Source organism: Phyllobates terribilis, unplaced genomic scaffold, assembly GCF_046119375.1.
Source record: "Phyllobates terribilis strain yellow unplaced genomic scaffold, ASM4611937v1 Scaffold_5__5_contigs__length_657084704, whole genome shotgun sequence".
NCBI lineage: Eukaryota > Metazoa > Chordata > Amphibia > Anura > Dendrobatidae > Phyllobates > Phyllobates terribilis.
Genome location: NW_027362765.1, coordinates 199,636,092 through 199,656,009, shown reverse-complemented (window position 1 = coordinate 199,656,009; position 19,918 = coordinate 199,636,092). Strand labels below are relative to the sequence as shown.

The 19,918-nt window shown below is 43.1% G+C and overlaps 1 protein-coding gene across 4 annotated transcripts in view; it reads right to left on the bottom strand.

The window, feature by feature from the left end:
• MTCL2 (microtubule crosslinking factor 2) overlaps nt 1-19,918 on the bottom strand; it is a 94,330-nt gene that overhangs the window by 8,097 nt on the left and 66,315 nt on the right. For all 4 annotated transcript variants that reach the window (XM_073683678.1, XM_073683679.1, XM_073683681.1 and 1 more), the window contains 4 exons: nt 14,172-14,417; nt 3,504-3,563; nt 1,683-1,753; nt 47-1,490 (listed from right to left, as the gene is read on the bottom strand). In XM_073683678.1, the coding sequence (XP_073539779.1) occupies nt 47-1,490; nt 1,683-1,753; nt 3,504-3,563; nt 14,172-14,417 (1,821 nt within the window). The remainder of the gene's footprint in view (nt 1-46; nt 1,491-1,682; nt 1,754-3,503; nt 3,564-14,171; nt 14,418-19,918) is intronic.

The following is a 19,918-nucleotide window of genomic DNA, read 5'->3' as shown; positions in this document are numbered from 1 at the left end:
AGGAGAGTCACACATAGTCAGCAAGAGATCGAAGAGTAGCACTTACTTCCGTTGCCGTTGTGGAAATGACATCAGGGTCTTTAGAGCTGCCATCCTTAGCTCCTTGATTTGCGAGAGAAGACTTCTGTTCATCAGCGATATGTTGTCTTGGGGTCTTCTTGCTCAATAGTTTAGATACATTATAGGATGGATGACACATAGCAGATGAGCAATGGTCATGGTTATCCGGTTTCTTGGGATTTTCCTCTAGCTCTTTCTTTTCAGCACCTGTACTAGAGCTCTGACCACTTCGGCCACACACATTTCTGAAGAACTCCTGCACAATGCCATATTTGGGGGCTTCAGTTTTATTTCTTTCTGTTACTCCTGCCTTGTACAGAGACTCTGTACTTCCAGCATGATCCACGACATTGAACAAACTGGACGATCCATCATAAATGTTGCTGAGAACTGGGCTGTCTCGAGTAGTTGTAGATCTTGCCCAAGCTGATCCATTTTGTTTGCCCTGATGGAGATTCCATAGGCTTCTGTCTTTAGAGACATCTAGTTTAGATGAAGACCTTCTCTGCAACTTAGGAGAGCCAAACTTGGGAGAACAGCAAGGCCGTTCAATCTTGGAATGGACTTTGTCCAAAGATGTGCTAATATGCTTGCTCCTTGCAGACAACATAGATGAGCTTCTTGGCGACCAGCTCTTTGCATGAAGACTTGTTCGGGGTAGATCAGTTTGAAGACCAACGCTTACCATCTGGACAGTCTGGACACCAACTGTAGAGGCACCAACTGTCTGGCTTGATGCGCTTTTACTTTTCCTCTCTAGTGAACTTGAGCGGATTGCTTGCCTAACGCAATTTGTTATCTCTTTCATGTCATCACTCATGTTTCCTGAGATCTCCAAATCACCCAATGACGTTGGAAAAGCAGGAACTGAAGATGGCGTTTCTGTAACAGCATCCTTGTCCAAAAGGTCATGCTTCTTCTTGGAGAAATTGCACAACCATCGACTGTAGGAATCACCAGAAAATTTTTCTGGCTTTTCCATATCTTTAGGCTTTGCCATTGTGAATAGGAATCCTGGCTCAATCATAAGTTTTTCTTCTTTGCTTTGGACCAAAGGTGCTTCCAGTCTCCTCACAACTGGTGGACTGTAATAAATTCGAATGCCTGTTCTGTCTGGTGCAGTGTAACTTCTCTGTATCTGCTTGTGACCAGCTTCTCCATTTTTCCCAGAATTACTTAATGTGTAATCCCAAGAAGAGATACCCAAATTGTCCTTGGCCAAGTGGTCAATCAAAGTTTTGTCATTCATATACGGGCAGTGTTTCTGACTGATATCTGAATCTACTGAGCCATTAGTGAGGAGCTGAGAAGCCAGAAAACTTGTCATCCCTTTTTTGTTTTCAGTATTATCAAGGAGGGGTTGTCCAGGAAGAAAAGGAGAACAATCCAATAAACTTTCAAATTCTGACATAGAGGACACAGACTTTGTTCTGTAGAAGAAAAAAAATGTAGTCATTTTCTAAAGTTCAAAATAAGTCAAGCTGTTGCCACCATTTATGAAAATAGGTCACATTTTTTATATTTATTGATATAAAGTAAAGTTCTATTGATAACAAAATTACAAATAGATTATTATCCACAGATCGCTCTGCACCAAGAAGAGAGAATCAAGTAATCGTTACCTTTTTAAATTGGTCCTGCTGGCATCTATGTCACAGTCAATATCTTTATCCTGCATCTTGTCAGTGAGAGCCTAGAACAAACCATGTGTTACCCATTAATAAATATTCATATTATGCAGTTTAGGAGATCAAAGGAGCCTGTCCACATTAGAAGACTGCTACATCTAGCTTTGTGCTGAAATGTACAGCGACACAAGGGGGTGCAGAACACAACTTAATAAAACCCCTTAGGTCTTCACTGGCTCAGCCTCAATTAGGAAGAAGGAAGATAAACTAGAAGTGGTAAGTGGAGTTCACATCCAGCAGCTGAAGGAATGTATTGAGTTACAACATGGAACAGCTGATTGTAACCTATTCCCTTGACAATCCAATGGTCGCTCACCACAAGTGAAGCATTTTTCCACATGCTTTATGGTGAAGTGACAGTAGCGATAGATTTCAAGGTCACAATCACTTTGTGAGCGCAACATTTTTTTTGTGCATCTATCAAGTTTATCTGCTAGCTAGCTGTTATGCTCCCATTTATACTGTTCAATGTTTGCTTTTTTCCCGCACATCCAGAGTGATCTGATGTTATATACACTTTAGTGGATATGGTTTGGCAACTTGGGTTCTTGGATTTAAAGGCTAAGTGGAATATATATTTTACAGTAAAAAGTGCTGCTCAACAATAAAGGAAAGTGATCAGGTTTTTGTGTAACATTTAAATTTTTTTTTTTTACATTTTTCATATTATGATCTTTATTAAAAAATAAATAAAAACTAGTAAATATATAAAAAAAAAAAAGGATCGGAATCTTTCAAATTTTCACACTGGCCACTGAGGTTTTTTTAGAGTCTTACTTCCTTTATTTGCAAGAACAGCTTACAGGAATTTATTATCCATAGAGGCAGGATTACAATGATGGGCAACCCCTCTATAACACAGGGTCCACCAATCACAAAAGGTCACAGCCGACCCTGCTCTGCTTCTCCCCCCTTCAGTGTCCTTTGCACAAGCTCATTAGCCATGCCTATACAAGAGAGTTGGGATCCAACTACTGTGGCTATGTACATGCGTTATTTCCTGAAAAAGCAAAAAGTTTGAACTCTTGCAACACTGGCTCTTGGCATTTTTTTTTATATAGATTGTGATAATAAAACAAAAAAACAATTTGCCAAAATGTTTCAAATACATTCAACACAAAGCCCTGATTTTATCAAAAGGTCATTTTCTGTTGAAAATAATTTACCTTTAACCCATCCTGACCAGTCAAATTTTGTTATTGAGCTTTAAGTTTTATTTTTTTCCTCCCCTTCTTCCAGGGGCTTTTGAACCTGCTTCTTAGACGTGCTTTCAGACCGCGACATACAGTTGTCTCAGGGTGTGTGAAGTGGTTAACGATGGTATAGAGGACTATGAAATCAATGGCCTCTTCTTGGAATAGGTCATCAATATAAAAAAGGTGGGGGTCCGATACTGGGCACCCTACTGTTTAGCTGTTAGTGGTCCGGTGGTTGTTGTAAGTACACAGAGTATGGAGCCGGACACCATAAGTCCGTGTAATGTGTAGTGACCACTCTCGGGTACTGCAGCTCTGCACCCTGGAATTTATGGCACTTACAAGAAAACAGAAGATGCTTACTTTCAACTGCCTCTTTCTAGTTAATTCTACCAAACGGTCTCATATAAACTATATAACAGAAAGCAATAATTTCTAGATAAAAATATTAGCCCTGTATTAGCACAGTGTGAAATGTCTGAATACAGGTAGTTGTAAGGGTTTTTAGATAATCTTTACAATACATGATTACTGCTAGCTCTTTATAGAAGATGCATACCTCCTTCCAGCATCCACTCTTCCTCTCTGGACCTCTTCTCACCCAAGACTCCTCTTCTTTCTGAAAAATAACCACAAATGAGCATGCTGGTGACTAACCTACATGCACTGATATTCCAGGTTTTTATCACACCATGAACAAAACTTGTCAGTCAGTAACAGGTCATAAAAGGGGGTTGTCTCAACTTAGTACAAATTGCAAAGTGATTGTATAATGTATTAACAAGCAATTTTGCAGTTTACAAGGTATTAAAAATCCCCTCCATTTTCAAGAATGGAGCGATTTTTAATTTTCTAGTATGCAGCTCATCGCCTAGGTAACCAGCAGTCTATTAGGAGGTAGCCGGTCTCCTAGGCTAGGTGCACAGTGATTACAAGCGATGCTCTGAAATTGGACAGATCGTTGGATTCAGCTAGCTTTAGTGTCCCTGAGCTTCTCTGAAGCCTCTGCTAGCAGCGTTGGAGAGCACTAGCGGCTCAATCTTGCCACGGGGTTAAACTGTAAATCTTCAGGAGCACAGCGTCCCCCAGCAAGCAGGAAACCAGGGTAAAGGATAGCAGTGTGCTATGGAAGATTGACCTTGAGAAAACCTCTAACTTTAAAGATGGAAAAAGCAGTGAAACTACGCAAGCTGATTGACTGCATGTCCAGGGAAGGCAAATTATTTTAGTCAGATTAAAATCCATAGAAAAAGCTATTAGACTGATAATCCCTAATGCTACAATTATTAGCTGATGGATACAGCAACAGGTGCATCCGCCGTGGCTATAGAAGGGCAAGGGGTACTCCCCGTAATCAATTGTTATACTCAACAACTTCCACTGGGAAGAAGGATATGGGAAGGATCCGCTACATCTCCACCTTTAATCATGAGTGGGGGGAGATGCGGCGGATCCTCTCCAAACATTGGGGTGTTCTTGGTGCGGAGCCCTCCCTACGAGAATATGTGGGGGACTATCCACTCATGACACCCAGGAAAGCCAATAACCTGGGTGACATGTTGACACTGAGTCATTATGTTCCCCCACCTACCAACCCTTTTGGGTCCCGAGGACCAAGGATTGGCTTTTTTCCTTGCGGCCACTGTCTGGCGTGCGCCAATGCCGTGCGCTCTGTTTCCTTTTCCTCATCGGACGGCTCTCGTGAATACCAAATTCGTAATTATATATCCTGTAGTTCAACCCATGTTATTTATTACGCAACTTGTGCTTGTAACTTAATCTACATCAGTTTGACCATGAGAGAGCTAAGAGTGAGGATACGGGAGCATGTGCGTGACATTGGCGCGGCCAGAACGGTGGCCGACCCACGGGAGCTAAAAACTATCCCGCGTCACTTTCAACGCAAACACAACTGCGATCCAAAATCTCTGAAAGTGCGTGGAATTGATACTTTACATCTTGGCTCCCGTGGAGGTGATCTGACAAAGGCTCTTGGTCAAAAGGAAGTAAAATGGATTGTATGTCTGAACACCATGTCTCCTCGGGGCCTTAATGAGGCACTTAGCTTTGCCCCCTTCCTGTGACATGGGCCTCGCCTGTTATATAGTTCTCCGCCTTAGATGTTATACAACCAATTTTGGCCTTTTTGTTCCTAATACTTATTTGGTATTTTTAATTTTTGTTTTTTATCTTTTAATCATTTTCTTTTTTCGCTCCTTTTTTCTCTTGGCTCCTTTTTTCTTTTGTCCACATATAGCATGAGAACGGAACCGCATCCTATTTTATGCACTGACTAACAACACTGGATCTAATGAGACCGGCCCTGCGTACTGTATACATGGACATCTCTACATATTTGATGTTATATTATTGTGATTTGTATTATTGTCCACTTATGCTCATATATATAATGCATTGCAGAACTTATGACTGTTTGACCCTTTGTTGTTCATTTTGGATGCCGGCCTCTGCTATTGGCCATTATGTTGCTAGGTGACATACGATGCGGTGCGCATGCGTTCTGGGCACGCTGCTCTTGGCCCGGGCATGACCGTCTTTCTTCTGGCCGCGCACTTCCGGTTCACGTATCATGTGTTTCCGGCATGCGCGTTGCCAGGTGACGGATTCTGCCCGCACCGACAGTTTCTGGCGCCCAGCGCATGCGCCGACGAACATCGGTCACCTACTTACTTCCGGTCACGTGACTAACGTTGCGGTCACGTGACCGCATGAAAAAACTTTAAAAAGGTCCTTGTCCTCCACAAGTCTATGCCTCTTGAGAAAGCCCATTGCATCGGGGCGAAACGCGCGTCGAGGCTCCATTTTGGCCACTTGGTGCATTAAGTTCACCCTGTTCTTGGTCTACCTGTCACCTTTCTTCTGCTGGCCCTCCCATATTAGTGACTGGTAAGCGGTATTTGGAATTTTTTCTTGACACTTGATGCATACCTGCACACTTGTGCGGATACCCTTTACTTATGGTGTATTCCATATGCTCTCCGCTTACCACTCCCCTCTTTCTTTTTGGGGGGGCTTTTGCTACATATACTTTATACAAATGTTACCATGTACTGTATTTTTGTAATCTGATTTACTTGGTGTCGCCACTGTTGTGGCCTTTTTATTATCTTGCATCTAATAAAGCTATACTGTTTTTATGCCTATATGAACTCTGTTTCTCCTGTTGTATTCATATTTAATACTGAGTAGGCTTGTGGCCATTAGAAGCTATGTATTTTCTAGCTGTCTTCTCGCCACGACTCTAAAAGATGAAGGCCGTTCTGTGTATAATGATATACACTAAGGCCTGTGTAGCTTGGAGCCATAGGCACTCTGTGTGCCATCATATTGGGCAGCCATACAGTAACATTAAGAAGCAATGCCCCTTCGGGAGAATCCCTATGTAATACACAATCTAATAGATTTTTCTTTTCACTGTTGGATTTATATGTAATTTATCTACCGTATATTCCGGCGTATAAGACGACCTGGTGTATAAGACGACCCCCCTACTTTCCTGTTAAAATATAGAGTTTAGGATATATTCACCGTATAAGACTACCCCTTTTCCAACGCATACCAAACACCGGTAAAAATTAAAAAAAAACAGATTTGAATTTAACATGGTCCTTTTTTAATTTAAATTCTTATGACATGCAGGTATATAGCAGGAAAACTGTCACTCATAAACATATTAAAATAGGGGGGACCCCACGTCATTTTTTGGGGGGGTCCCCCATTCTAATAGCTAGTAAAGGCTAGGTATTCAGCTGGGGGCTGATATTAGTAGCCTGGGAAGCTCCGTGGGTATTACCCTCTTCCCAGACTTCAAACATCTGCCCCAGCCGTCTGCTTAACCTCCGCTAGAGACTATAATGATGGTGGATCCCACGCCAATTTTCTTTTTAAAAAATCCTTTATTTTAACACTAAATGACAATTGAGGGGTTAATAAAGATGCAGTCCCTAAATTATTAATTTTGTAATTAATTTTTCCCAAAAATGTTGACGTGGGGCTTCGCCATATTTTTGTGTCCAGCCAGGTACAGCAGGCAGGAACGGGCTGCCCCCAACCACCAGCTGCCTATTTGTACCTGGCCGGACACAACAATATAGGGAAGCCCTTTTTTTTTTAATTATTTCATGAAATAATTAAAAAAAAAAAATACGTGGGGCTTCGCCCTATTTTTGTGTCCAGCCAGGTACAACTAGGCAGCTGGGGGCTGGAATCTGCAGCGCAGGGAGGCCCAAGCTTTCTGGGCCCCCCCCCGCTGCAAATTGCAGTCCGCAGCCACCCCGGAAAATGGCGCGTTCATAGAAGCGCCATCTTCTGGCGCTGTACCCAACTCATCCAGGGCCCTGGTGCGGTGGCTCACTGGGTAATAAAGGGGTTAGGGCCAGCTTGGCATTATCAGCTGGCCCTAAGCCCGAAATTCATGGGGTCACGCCAATATTAGACATGACCACCATGAATTTCTAGTAAAGTAATTAAAAAAAACACAACACCCAGAATAAAGTCCTTTAATCGAAATAAAGACACAATTTTTTAATGTTCTAAATTAAACCATACTTACCATCACACCCATTCCAGCTGAAGCCAACGATCTCCTGCAATAAAAGTAAAATAATAAAGCAACCTCATCCTTACCTTTCCATGGTTCCCAGGACCGGTCCAGCTCTGCTACATTCACATGACAGGCTGCACCGCAGCAGAACGCTGCCATCCAGCCTGTCATCCCGCAGACACTGAGAAGCGCAGGCATGCTTGTGCTCCTCAGTGTCTGACTGTGACGGCATCCAGATGAGCCGACAATGAACTCGGCTCACCTCATGTACGTCACTGACAGCGTGGGAAAATTCTCCTGCTCCCCGCATGCGCAGTAGAAGTTTCCCACGCTGTCAGTGACGGACGTCCAGGAGGTGAGCTGAGTTCATTGTCGGCTCATCTGGATGCCGTCACAGTCAGACACTGAGGAGCGCAAGCATGCCTGCGCTTCTCAGTGTCTGCGGGATGACAGGCTGGATGGCAGCGTTCTGCTGCGGTCCAGCCTGTCATCTCGATGTAGCAGAGCTGAAGCTGTCGTGGGAACCATGGAAAGGTAAGGATTATGTTGCTTTATTATTTTACTTTTATTGCAGGAGATCGTTGGCTTCAGCTGGAATGGGTGTGACGGTAAGTATGGTTTAATTTAGAACAATAAAGAATTGTGTGTTTATTTCAATTAAAGGACTTTATTCTGGGTGTTTGTGTTTTTTTTAACTTTGACTATGGGGTTAGTAATGTGGGTGTCTTATAGACGCCTCTCCATTACTAACCTGGGCTTGATGTCAGCTGGCATTATAAGCTGACATCAACCCCAGCCCTATTACCCCACTGCCACCGCTACAGGGCAGTGGGAAGAGCGAGGCTAAGTGCCAGATTTGGCGCATCCTATGGATCCGCCATTTCTGGGGCGGCTGACGGCTGGTGTTTCTAGCCTGGGAGGGGGCCAATATTCATGGCTCCCTTCCTGGGCTATTAATATCAGCCCCCAGCTGTCTGCCTAGCCTTTGCTAGCTATTAAAATAGGGGGGACCCCACGTCATTTTTTTGGGATCCCCCATTTTAATAGCTAGTAAAGGCTAGGTATTCAGCTGGGGGCTGATATTAGTAGCCTGGGAAGCTCCGTGGGTATTACCCTCTTCCCAGGCTTCAAACATTTGCCCCAGCTGTCTGCTTAACCTCCGCTAGAGACTAAAATTAAGGGGAACCCCACGCCAATTTTTTTTTTAATAAATCCGTTATTTTAACACTAGATGACAAGTACAGTAACCAGCACTGTCACTGTACTTCATATATATGTGACTGACATGTTTCTATCTATCTAATCTATGTGTGAAGCTCTATTCTGTCTGTTATAAATTGTCGGGTACAGATGCTGAATTGCCGGCCGGCTTTTTTAAAGAGACGGTGCATGAAAACACTATTATTTGTTTTAATAAATCCTTTACACTAAATGACAAGTACAGTAAGCAATACTGTCACTGTACTTCATATATATGTGACTGACATGTTTCTATCTATCTAATCTATGTGTGATGCTCTATTCTTTCTATTCTAAATTGTCGGGTGCCGGCTTATGCCGCTGCTGAATTGCCGGCTTTTCATATATTGTCACAGAAGCGATGCGAAATTCCCAGCTCCGGACACAGTGCAGCGCTTCTGTGACAAGTGAAAGCTGTCGGCACAGAAGCCCTGCGCTGTGTCCGGAGCTAGGAATACGCAGCGATGTGTCAGTTTCAGCACAGAAGCGCTGACTGTCTGGACCTACCGCCGCCGTATTTTAACTCCCTCCACCTTATATTAACTCCGACATGGCAGGGATACGGCCACGGCAGCTTATTAACACCCCCAGAGTATCCCCGCATGTCAATTTCTGAAAGTTCAAAAGCATTACCGGCGTATAAGACGACCCCAGACTAGACAGAAGATTTTTCAGTCTTCAAAAGTCGTCTTATACGCCGGAATATACGGTATGTCAGAAGTTGTAGCAGTTGTATGAATGAGCTTTTTTGCTGCACAAAATTTGTATCTGTTTCCACTTCATAATGACCTGCAGCACCCTGGGGGTGTATTTTATGGTGTTTAGTGTAATTTTACACAAGCTCTACAGCTCATGTTTGGCTTTATGAATAATACAGAAGATTTTAAATAGAGATCTGTAATGTGTCATTCCATGGATGGTGCGCTTCCACGCTTCCTATAAATCTATCGTTTGATATGTTACTGAAGAGTAGGCTCCGTTCCCCCACCCTTAAATTTATTTTCTCATTACTGAACACTCTACTAATTAGGTGTAAAATGTCTTATTGAGCCCGGCTGCCACTATTAGTAGAGTGGATAAGTATACCCGCACAGTAATGGGCTATCGCTAACTCCACAATCCCAGACACAATTTATTCCATTCGGCAGCCGTGGAGAATTTAACATCACACCGTGCTGGGACTCTGCTCCATTCCTGCCTCTGGCGATTGAGGGATTTAAATATCATTTTGGCAACTGTAGGTTTCACAAACCTAATCCAGACAAAATTAGGTTATTGCTGGGCAGAAAATGCCAACACATGGAAATGACAAGAGCCATGGGGACCGCTAAGTGGGGATTAGCCTCATTGCAGGGAAGACTGTTCGATATAAATTATTTGTGTTTTTACTAAAAACACAATAAATCAAATCGACATAATGGAAATACTTGTACACCAACAAATCTTAATCGTAAAAAGGTATGCCCACTTTTGCAGCAATTTTTGCATTTTTTTGTTATTGCTTCAATGCATCTAAAATGCAAAATGCAGCAATTTTCTGTTGATCTTCATAAAGGTGTATCGATGCATCCATACAGACTATAATTAACTGCAGTCCTAAATTATGTTATAGCGGATAGATGGAAGACAGCGCAACCGTAAGGTCAGACTATGCCAGGTTTCAGAGGGTCACAAAGGAGAATAGAGTTTGGGAACCCTATATGAAGAACCACTCAAAAAAGGCAGATTTTGTTTTGGTGGTCCCGGCTGGTTCTTGCATTGTAAGGTCAGTCATATACTTGAATTACTATAATGTAATAATACACTTTCCTAGCATTTTTTCTTCAAGGGAGATATCCCTTTATCAGCAAGGCACCCATTTTTGGTAAGCGATTTCCACCTAGGACAGCTCACACTTGAATTACATTTTTTTCTTTCTTATTTAATTAAAAGGAAGGGACCACCTTGATTAATTTATGGTTCATACCACACAACCTTGTGTACAGGCAACCTGTGCTCTGAGGCTGTATGGGTGGTCATGCATTATTCATAGCCTTAAAATCCTCCTGTACGGTATGTTTCTATAGAACCTGTGACATCTGCTCATCGCTGGGACATACGGAGCGCGGCACCAACAGATACATTAACCGTGTTAAGAACAGAGAACAAATAGCACATTTCAGACAGGTTTAATGCAAATAAATTGTCTTCTCTTCTGTCAAGTTGCTGAAAATACAACCAAGATCATGCTGTGCGGCTTGTGTATGACACTCTTCCAGGTGGCTTTCGTGCTACCTGGCTTTTCTAGTTATAATGGCTGGTTGAGACTGACACTTAACAGTCTAGGAGAGCTCAGGAACTAACATGCAATCTTGGCCAAGCAAGGCTAGTCAAGCTGCTGCCAGACAAGGTCAAAATACCCCACCATCACTGTATGGTAAGCAGACCCCCATATACACTTTTATTTAAGGTGTATGGCCAACTTAAGTATTAACGGTACAGCCAACTATACAAGAAGTTAAAGTGTACCCATCACCAGTCTGTGGCAGCCATTTATATATAAGGAAGCTGAGCAGCGCCAAACAGATGTTACTAAATATGACATTTACAAAAACGCCCAGAATTATCATAAGTGACAGGCTAAAGGACCCTACTTTCTAGGAAAAATGGGGTCCAAATGGCTGGGTTGCAAGATCCCGGCAAGCAGAGTGGTGTAGCATAGCTGTGAAGGACAGGGTTAATACCAGCTCTGCAGTGTCTTGATTAGAAATGCAGCTGTGTAGTGTGGTTTTTTTTTGCCAACAAGCAGGAAGTGGATTCAGTGGGTGGAAGTCTCCGGCTGCTGGATGCAGTAGAGGTGAATGTCCTGAGAAAGTGTCAGTCTGCTGGGGAGCAGAGCAGACTGGAGGTGTCTGGGAGCTAGAGATGCTGACGAAAGAGAGCCAAGCCAGAATGTCTATGAGAAGAGACTGCACAGACAGTGTGCAGAGAAAAGCACGCATCAGTGTCTGCTATGGACAATAGCCGGTTTGTTTGCCCGAGCTGGGGATAGCTCAGTAGCCAGGGTCTGTTCTACAGGGTGGGCCATTTATATGGATACACCTAAATAAAATGGGAATGGTTGGTGATATCAACTTTCTGTTTGTGGCACATTAGTATATGGGAGAGGGAAAACTTTTCCAGATGGGTGGTGACCATGGCGGCCATTTTGACATCGGCCATTTTGGATCCAACTTTATTTTTTTCAATTGGAAGAGAGTCATGTGACACATCAAACTTATTGAGAATTTCATAAGAAAAACAATGGTGTGCTTGGTTTTAACGTAATTTTATTCTTTCATGAGTTTTTTACAAGTTTATGACCACTTATAAAATGTGTTCAAAGTGCTGCCCATTGTGTTGGATTGTCAATGCAACCCTCTTCTCCCACTCTTGACACACTGATAGCAACACCGCAGAAGAAATGCTAACACAGGCTTCCAGTATCCGTTGTTTCAGATGCTGCACATCTCGTATCTTGATGGTATGGTGTGGTATATGGTGTACAAAAATAGTGGGGCCATTCTTCATCAACGGAAACGTCAATGCCACTGCATATCTGAAATTGCTACATGATGATGTGTTGCCCTCTTTATGCACTGAAGATGGCACGTTCCCTAAGTTTTTCCAACAAGATGGTGCAGCGCCACATTATGGGTATCAGGTCCAAGCATTCCTACATGAGCAATTTCCTGGAAAGTGGATTGGTCGTCGTGGGCCAGTTGAATGGCTACCAAGGTCTCCCGATCTGACCCCCTTAGACTTTTATCTTTGGGGTCATCTGAAGGCAATTGTCTATGCTGTGAAGATACGAGATGTGCAGCCCATTTCCCATTGAAAAAAATAAAGTTGGATCCAAAATGGCCGACTTTAAAATGGAAGCCATGGTCACCACCCATCTGGAAAAGTTTTCCCCCTCCCATATACTAATGTGCCACAAACAGGAAGTTGATATCACTAACCATTCCTATTTAATTTAGGTGTATCCATATAAATGGCCCACCCAGTAGTTAGTTAGCGCCTGGATAAGGCTAGGGATTTAATGTTTTTGAGCTTGTTTTGGTGCTGTGCAACCTCTGGGGAACAATAAAAACTGCATTGCCTGTGTGAATGATACCCAAGGCCTAATATGCCTACCACAGAGTGAATCCCTACAGTGGGATTCAATAACCCTCCAAGGGTCCAATCACTGTAAAAACGTGAGATCTCAAGCTTTCAACTACTCAAGAGCAACAGCATCATTTGCTAAGCAGTTACCGATCGGTAACATCATTAGAGCTGTTAATGATCAATAACGGCCTGGTAAATTATATGGCAACACTAGTTTAGCTCAAAAACATGAGGTTTTGTGATATCACGCGGGATTTCACTATTTCACAGTGAGGACTGTGTGGAGGGATGTAGGATCCTATTCTGCATGTCAGGATTCCACAACCCAGTAGTGAGGGCAGGACTTTTGATGGAAAAGATAGCGACAACTGACATTTTTGTTAATTCATATTTAGTAATATCATTAGTCTGTAGATTTCCATTGTTCCTTAAAATAAAAAGGGCAGCCACAGACAGGTGATGGGTACTCCAAGCTTCATTGCAAAATACCAGAATATCCCTTTATATAATTGAGATACTATGGATCCGCTTCTATCAAAACTTAGATCTCCTCATCCTTTACTATACAGCAACTCTCTGCTACAACTTTTTTCTAACACAGGAAATCAGGAACAACCTCAGATTCACATAAAAGAATGGGTCAGCCCAATGATTATTTGTTCTACTTTTATAGTCCTGCAAGTTAGTTTTCCCCAAAAACTTTTGCTTCTACCCACAGACACTGCATAGAGGGAACAGTGGGTTAAAGCCCAATTTACTGTATTCTTAAAGGGAATCTCATACCAGTTTTTGCTACTCCATCTGAGAGCAGAATAGTGTATACATTTCAGCAGTGTGTCACTTACTGCAGTTTTGATAAAAGCACTGTTATATCTGCTACAGATCTGAATGTGGAGCCCTGTATAACCTGCCCACATCACTGATTGGCAGCTTTCTGCCTATGCACAGTGTGCACAGTTGTCAGTGGTGGGTGTAGGTTTATATAGAGCTCATGAATATGGAAGACTACATGGAGAAATCTGTTTTAGCTACAGGAGATCACTAAACTAATCTACAGTAAGCAGCTCAGAAAGTGACATAGAAGGAATCAGGGTCTCTGCCCCTACATCATGTTGATCTCAGATTAGGTGAGAAAAATCAGTTAATACATTCCCTTTAAAGATGTACAATACTTGCTGAGGGTGAAACCTGTTCATGGTGACTCCATATGTAAATGGTAGTATTATCCTAAATGTCTTCAATAGGTGTATGAACATTGTGCTACTGACCCATCCAGAATCCCCCTCATCCTCTCACCTGTTTTAGTTTACTCTGCAGTTCTTTTATTCGCTCCTCTGTTTGCTTACGCTCTTCCTGGAAACGAGTCAGCATCTCCTCTTTTTCTTGAGCCCAGTTTTTCTCGCTGACCTGTAGTTGTTTTGTCAGGTCCATGACAGCGCTGTAGGATTCGGCCAGAAGATGCTGGTGATCCTCCCTTTCCCGCTTTAAGGCAGCTTTAATATCTGGTGAGGCTCTGTCCGACCCAAGTTTCCCAGATTCCAGCTACAACAAATAAAATGATCTGTATTAATTTACAATAAAACAGGGGAAAAAAATAAAATCATGTGACAATGTGATTATTTTCTAGGTCACCAAATCATAAGCCTTTCTTCCTTTCAAAAATATGGGCTTTGGAGAAATTTTCCCAGTAGAGAATTAATATATGTAAATTGGTCTTATGTATTATTGTTTTGAGAAGTGTGCAATCTTTGGAGACTGCACATAGAACTAAACGAGAAAAAAATTGCAAAAACAGGTAAAAAATAGTTCAGATGGTTTAACTGCAATGCTCATATACTACAGGCTGTTGTGAAAATAATCGAACTTCGTACTCCATAAGAATTCCACTAGGATTGACAGAAGCAATGGTGATCTAGCTGTAGAAAACATGAAAAAAATTATAAAGATGAGCCCTTTCACGTTGGCCAATAATTGGTCGAACTCTGGTTGCCCTTCATTGTTCATTCGACTGATCAGCTGATGAATGAGCAGTTTGGCAATGATAACATCTTTTATGTGGTGCAATGGGATATACTGCTGACAGTATATAAATGGTATGGGACGATTGTTTTTTCCCCCAAACAATTACAACCCTAAGGCTAAGTGTCCACGATGCAGAAATGCTGCAGACTTTTTCCCAATCTCCCTGGCAGGAAAAACGCATGCGGATTTTACATGCATTTTTCCCGCCAGGTAGAAGCGTTTGTCAAGCGTCTTTGCATGCATTTCTGCATGCGGGTTATCAAGCGCTTTTCCAAGTGATTTTAGCATCACTTGGAAAAGTGCTTGACAATTTGGTCACACTATATAAATCCATGCAACTGGCATGGATTTATATAGTGTCACCAAGTTAATAGTTGAAAAAAAGAATAAAAATGGTAAAAAACAAACAAAAATAGAATTAGACTTACCGGTAATTTGGTTTCTAATAACCCTCCATGACAGCACCAAAGGAGGGTGTCACCCCACCCTAATAGGGACAGGAAACACAAAGAGGTCAAATAGCCCCTCCCTCATCCTCCCTCCAGTGTTTTTATAAAGGACCACACAAGTATGGATGCTTCAAATTATATTTATTCTTATTCAAATTAAATGATTTTCTAACCAAGCCAGGGAGGGAATTAACAGTGCTGTCGTGGAAGGTTATTAAAAGCCGAATTACCGGTAAGTCTAATTCTATTTTTTCCAATAACCCCCCACAACAGCACCAAAGGAGGAGTACCAAATACTCATGCTCAGGGAGGGACAATGGCCTGAAGCACTTTCCGCCCAAAGGCCAAGTCCTTAATGGACATTAAATTAAGTTTGTAATGTTTGGTGAAGGTATGGACCAAGGACCATGTAGCTGCTCTACATATCTGCTCGAGGGAAGTGTTAGCCTTCTCTGCCCAGGAGACGGACATGGCTCTAGTAGAGTGTGCTTTCAGCTTTTCTGGTGGTGAGATATCCTGGATCTGATATGACTCCAAAATTGCATTCTTGATCCAAGTGGCGATGGTAACTTTTGAGACTTTCTTTCCTCTGTTTTGACCAGATGGGTGAATGAAGAGGTTCTGATCCTTCCTCCAGGCCTCTGTCTTTTGGAGGTAGTGAAGAATGACCCCTCTTACGTCCAAAGAATGGAATTCTTCTTCTCTTTTATTTTTTGGGTTCTGACAGAAGGAGGGCAGAATTATCTCCTGTGATCTATGAAAGTCTGAGACCACTTTTGGGAAGAAAGATGGGTCCAGTTGTAGAATAATCCTGTCATCCAGGATTCTCAAATACGGGTCATTCACTGAGAAGGCCTGGATTTCTCCCACTCTCCTGGCAGTCGTAATTGCTACTACAAAAGTGGTTTTCCAGGCTAACTTATCCAGCTCTATTGAGGCCAAAGGTTTAAAAGGTGGTAGTGTCAGACCTTTAAGGACGATATTAAGATCCCAGGAGGGAACGTGGTTGATTATTCTGGGACGCAGACGAGTAGCTGCTGTCATGAACCTTTTTACCCATCGATGTTCGGCTAGGCTTTGGTTGAAATAGGCACTCAGTGCTGCGATCTGTACCTTGAGGGTGCTGGGCCTAAGGCCTTTTTCCAGCCCCTCCTGTAGAAAATCCAAGATCTGGGTCATGTCAGGATGCCGAAGATCTGGCATATTTGGTTTATACCATATATTAGGAAGGTCTTCCATATCTTGCTGTATATGGAGTTTGTTATTTGTTTCCTACTTCTTTGTAGGGTATGAATTACTCGGTCTGAGAGCCCTTTGGCTTTTAGGATTGTGAACTCAGAAGCCAGGCCGCTAGATGAAGGTTCTCTTCATCTGGATGGAGTAGTGGACCCTGATGGAGAAGGTTTTTGATTGCTGGTAGAATGAGGGGGCCTTCTATGCTTAGACTGTTTAGTGCACAGAACCAGCTCCTTTTGGGCCAAAGTGGGGCTATCAAGATTACCTTGACCTCCTCGGTCCTTACTTTCTGTAAGTTCCTGGGTAGCAATGGAATTGGGGGAAAAGCGTAAGCTAGATGGAAACGCCACGGGTGAGCGAATGCATCTATCCCCAGGCATACGTCGACCGGATCTAGGGAGACGTATTTTTCGGCCTTGGTGTTTTGGCATCTTGCAAAGAGGTCCACCTCCGGATGACCCCATTGTCTGGTCAGCATGTGGAAAATGTCTGAGTCCAGTTCCCATTCCCCGGGTTGGATATTCCTTCTGCTCAGAAAATCGGCCTGGATGTTGTCTGAGCCTTTTATGTGCAGATCTGATAAGGAACGAAGATGACTTTCCGCCCAGAAGAATATTCTTGCTGAGATACTTTTTAGATTCTCGTACCTTGTACTCCCTTGATGGGACAGGTGAGCTACGGTAGTCATGTTGTCTGAATAGACTTTTACGTGTTTGCCCGCAATGATTGGAGCCGATGTTTTGAGTGCCTCCTCCACTGCCTTTAATTCGCGGAAGTTGGAGGATCTCCTGCTGATCTCTTCTGTCCAGACCCCCTGGAAGGGGATTTGGGCGACGAAGGCTCCCCATCCCGTCTTGCTGGCGTATACCGTGACTGTTATCAGAGGGGACTGAGACCATGGAACCCCTGTTCTTAGGTTTCTTGGGCTGAGCCACCATGACAGGGATGTTTTCACATAATGAGGGATCGGGATCTTCTTATTGAGGGAGTCTGGGGATCCATCCCACTGTGCGAGAATATGGGTTTGCAATACCCTGTTGTGAGCTTGAGCCCAGGCTACTGATTGGATGCAGGCTGTCATGGAGCAGAGGGCTGACATGGCAAATCTTAGGGACACCTTGTTCAGGGTCTTCAGCTTCGATATCTTGGATCTCAAAAGTATCTGCTTGTGCTTTGGTAAGAAGGAGGTTTGTCTGGCAGAGTCTAATAGAACACCCAGGAACGTTTTTTCTGTGGCAGGGACCAGGTCTGATTTTTGATGATTTATCAACCACCCTAGGGTGGTCACGATTAAGATTGTTCTTTGCAGATCTTCCTGGAGTGATGCCACCGAGGGACTTACTAGCAAGAAGTCATCGAGGTAGGGAATGATGCAGATTTTCTCCTTTCCTATAGAAGCCACTACCTCTGACATAATTTTGGTAAATATTCTTGGTGCTGAGGATATTCCGAACGGCAATACGTTGAATTGAAAATGTAACGTTTGATCCTCTTGAACCACCGCAAACCTTAGAAATTTCCGTTATGTTGGATGTATAGGGACATGGTAGTATGCATCCTGTAAGTCTATGGTTGCCATTACATATCCTTGTCCTATCAAGGGAACTGCTGATCTGATGGACTCCATGTTGAATCTTCGGTAGATGATGTATTTATTATTATTCTGTAAGTGCCGTTTGGTTTTCTTATCATAAACAGGCGTGAATAGTGGCCAGTTTGTCTTTCTGTTTTTGGGACCGGTGAAATAGCCCCCAATGATAAACAGGTTTCTTAGGCCGGACATCAGAGCGGTTTTTAATCTCGGGGAGGCTAGATGGGTTATTCTCACTTTCTTTAGTGGATATGAGGAGAATTCGATCTTCACCCCCTCTGGAATTGTTTTTGATTCGTCCCCCTACTGCTCTGGCGTCACCGCTTCTGTTGTCGCTGTCCTTTTGGGAAAAAAATATTCCTATCTTTCCCCCCTTTGGGGTAGCTCCATCGACCGGACTTCCCTTTCCCCTTGTACTGGGGATTCTGTTCCTGAGGGGGGCTAAAGGGGGTCTTCCTGTAGTGTCTGGGTTCAGGCAGGGATTTCTTTTCATCAGTCACCTTCTCCAGGAGGTCGTCGAGGGCCTGGCCAAACATATATTCTCCCCTGAAGGGAATGGAACAAAGTTTTATGTTAGATGCCACATCACCGTTCCACGATTTCAGCCATAATGCTCGCCTTGTGGAGTTCGGTAGGACTGCTGCCCTGGCGGTTACCCTCACAGATTCTGCTGAAGCATCCGCCAGAAAGTCAGTGGCCTTCTGCAGTAAAGGTAAGGAAGCTTGTATCTCCTCTCTGGATGTGCCCATAGCCAGATGCTCTTCAAGCTGGTTGAGCCATCTTGACATGGATCGTGCAACACACATAGAGAGTAAGTTTGGGTTCAAAAGTACTGCTGATGTTTCCCAGAATTTTCTGAGAAGGCTGTCCATCTTGCGGTCCAGAGGATCCTTTAGTTGCGACGAATCCTCGAATGGCAATACTGTCTTTTTAGTGACTCTTGCCACTTGAATATCGACCTTCGGTATCTCGGTCCAACATGTTGAGGTTTCTTCATCTACCGGAAACCTGTCCTTCAATTCTGCTGGTGTATTCAGTCGTCTTTCAGGATTTTCCCATTCGTCCAGGATTAGATCCTGAATGTTTTTATGTATCGGGAACACCATCTTTTTCTTTGAGCGGAGACCACCGAACATCTCTACCTGGACTGATCTAGTGGGCTTCTCTTCTTCCACTTCCATCGTTCTTCTTACTGCTGTGAGATCTTCCATAAATTCCATTGAGAAATAATAATATTTCTTATTTCCCAGACCTTCCTCTGCTGGGCTAAGTTCACCTTCCTCTATAAAATCTTCTGGAAGGGATATTTCATCCTGGGAGTCAGAGTCTCTTTTTTCTTCCAGGGAAATCTCTTTTTAGCCTTTGGAGGCGAATCAGAAGTGGATCGGGAAAAGTGGACTATCCCCTTGATCTCGTCTATGAGGGACGGCTGCTCATCCCTAATAATTTTCTCCGTGCATTTCTGGCATAAATATTTTTTGTTTGAAGAGATAGTTTTTTTGAACATATAGCACACTTCCGGCTAGATTTATTTCCTGGTGCAGGATCCTTGTCCCCCTAAAAAAGAGAGAGAAGGGTAATTAATGTATCAATTCTAACCTGCACCTAGGAAAGGACCCCTAGTGCCAGACTTACTGGGACTGGAATTGCGCTGGGCTCCGCAGACATGGAGAAGATAGATTCCTGACCATCCAGTGTATAAAAATACAAAAACGGATTAGGTCCTACCTTAGATGTCTTCTGTC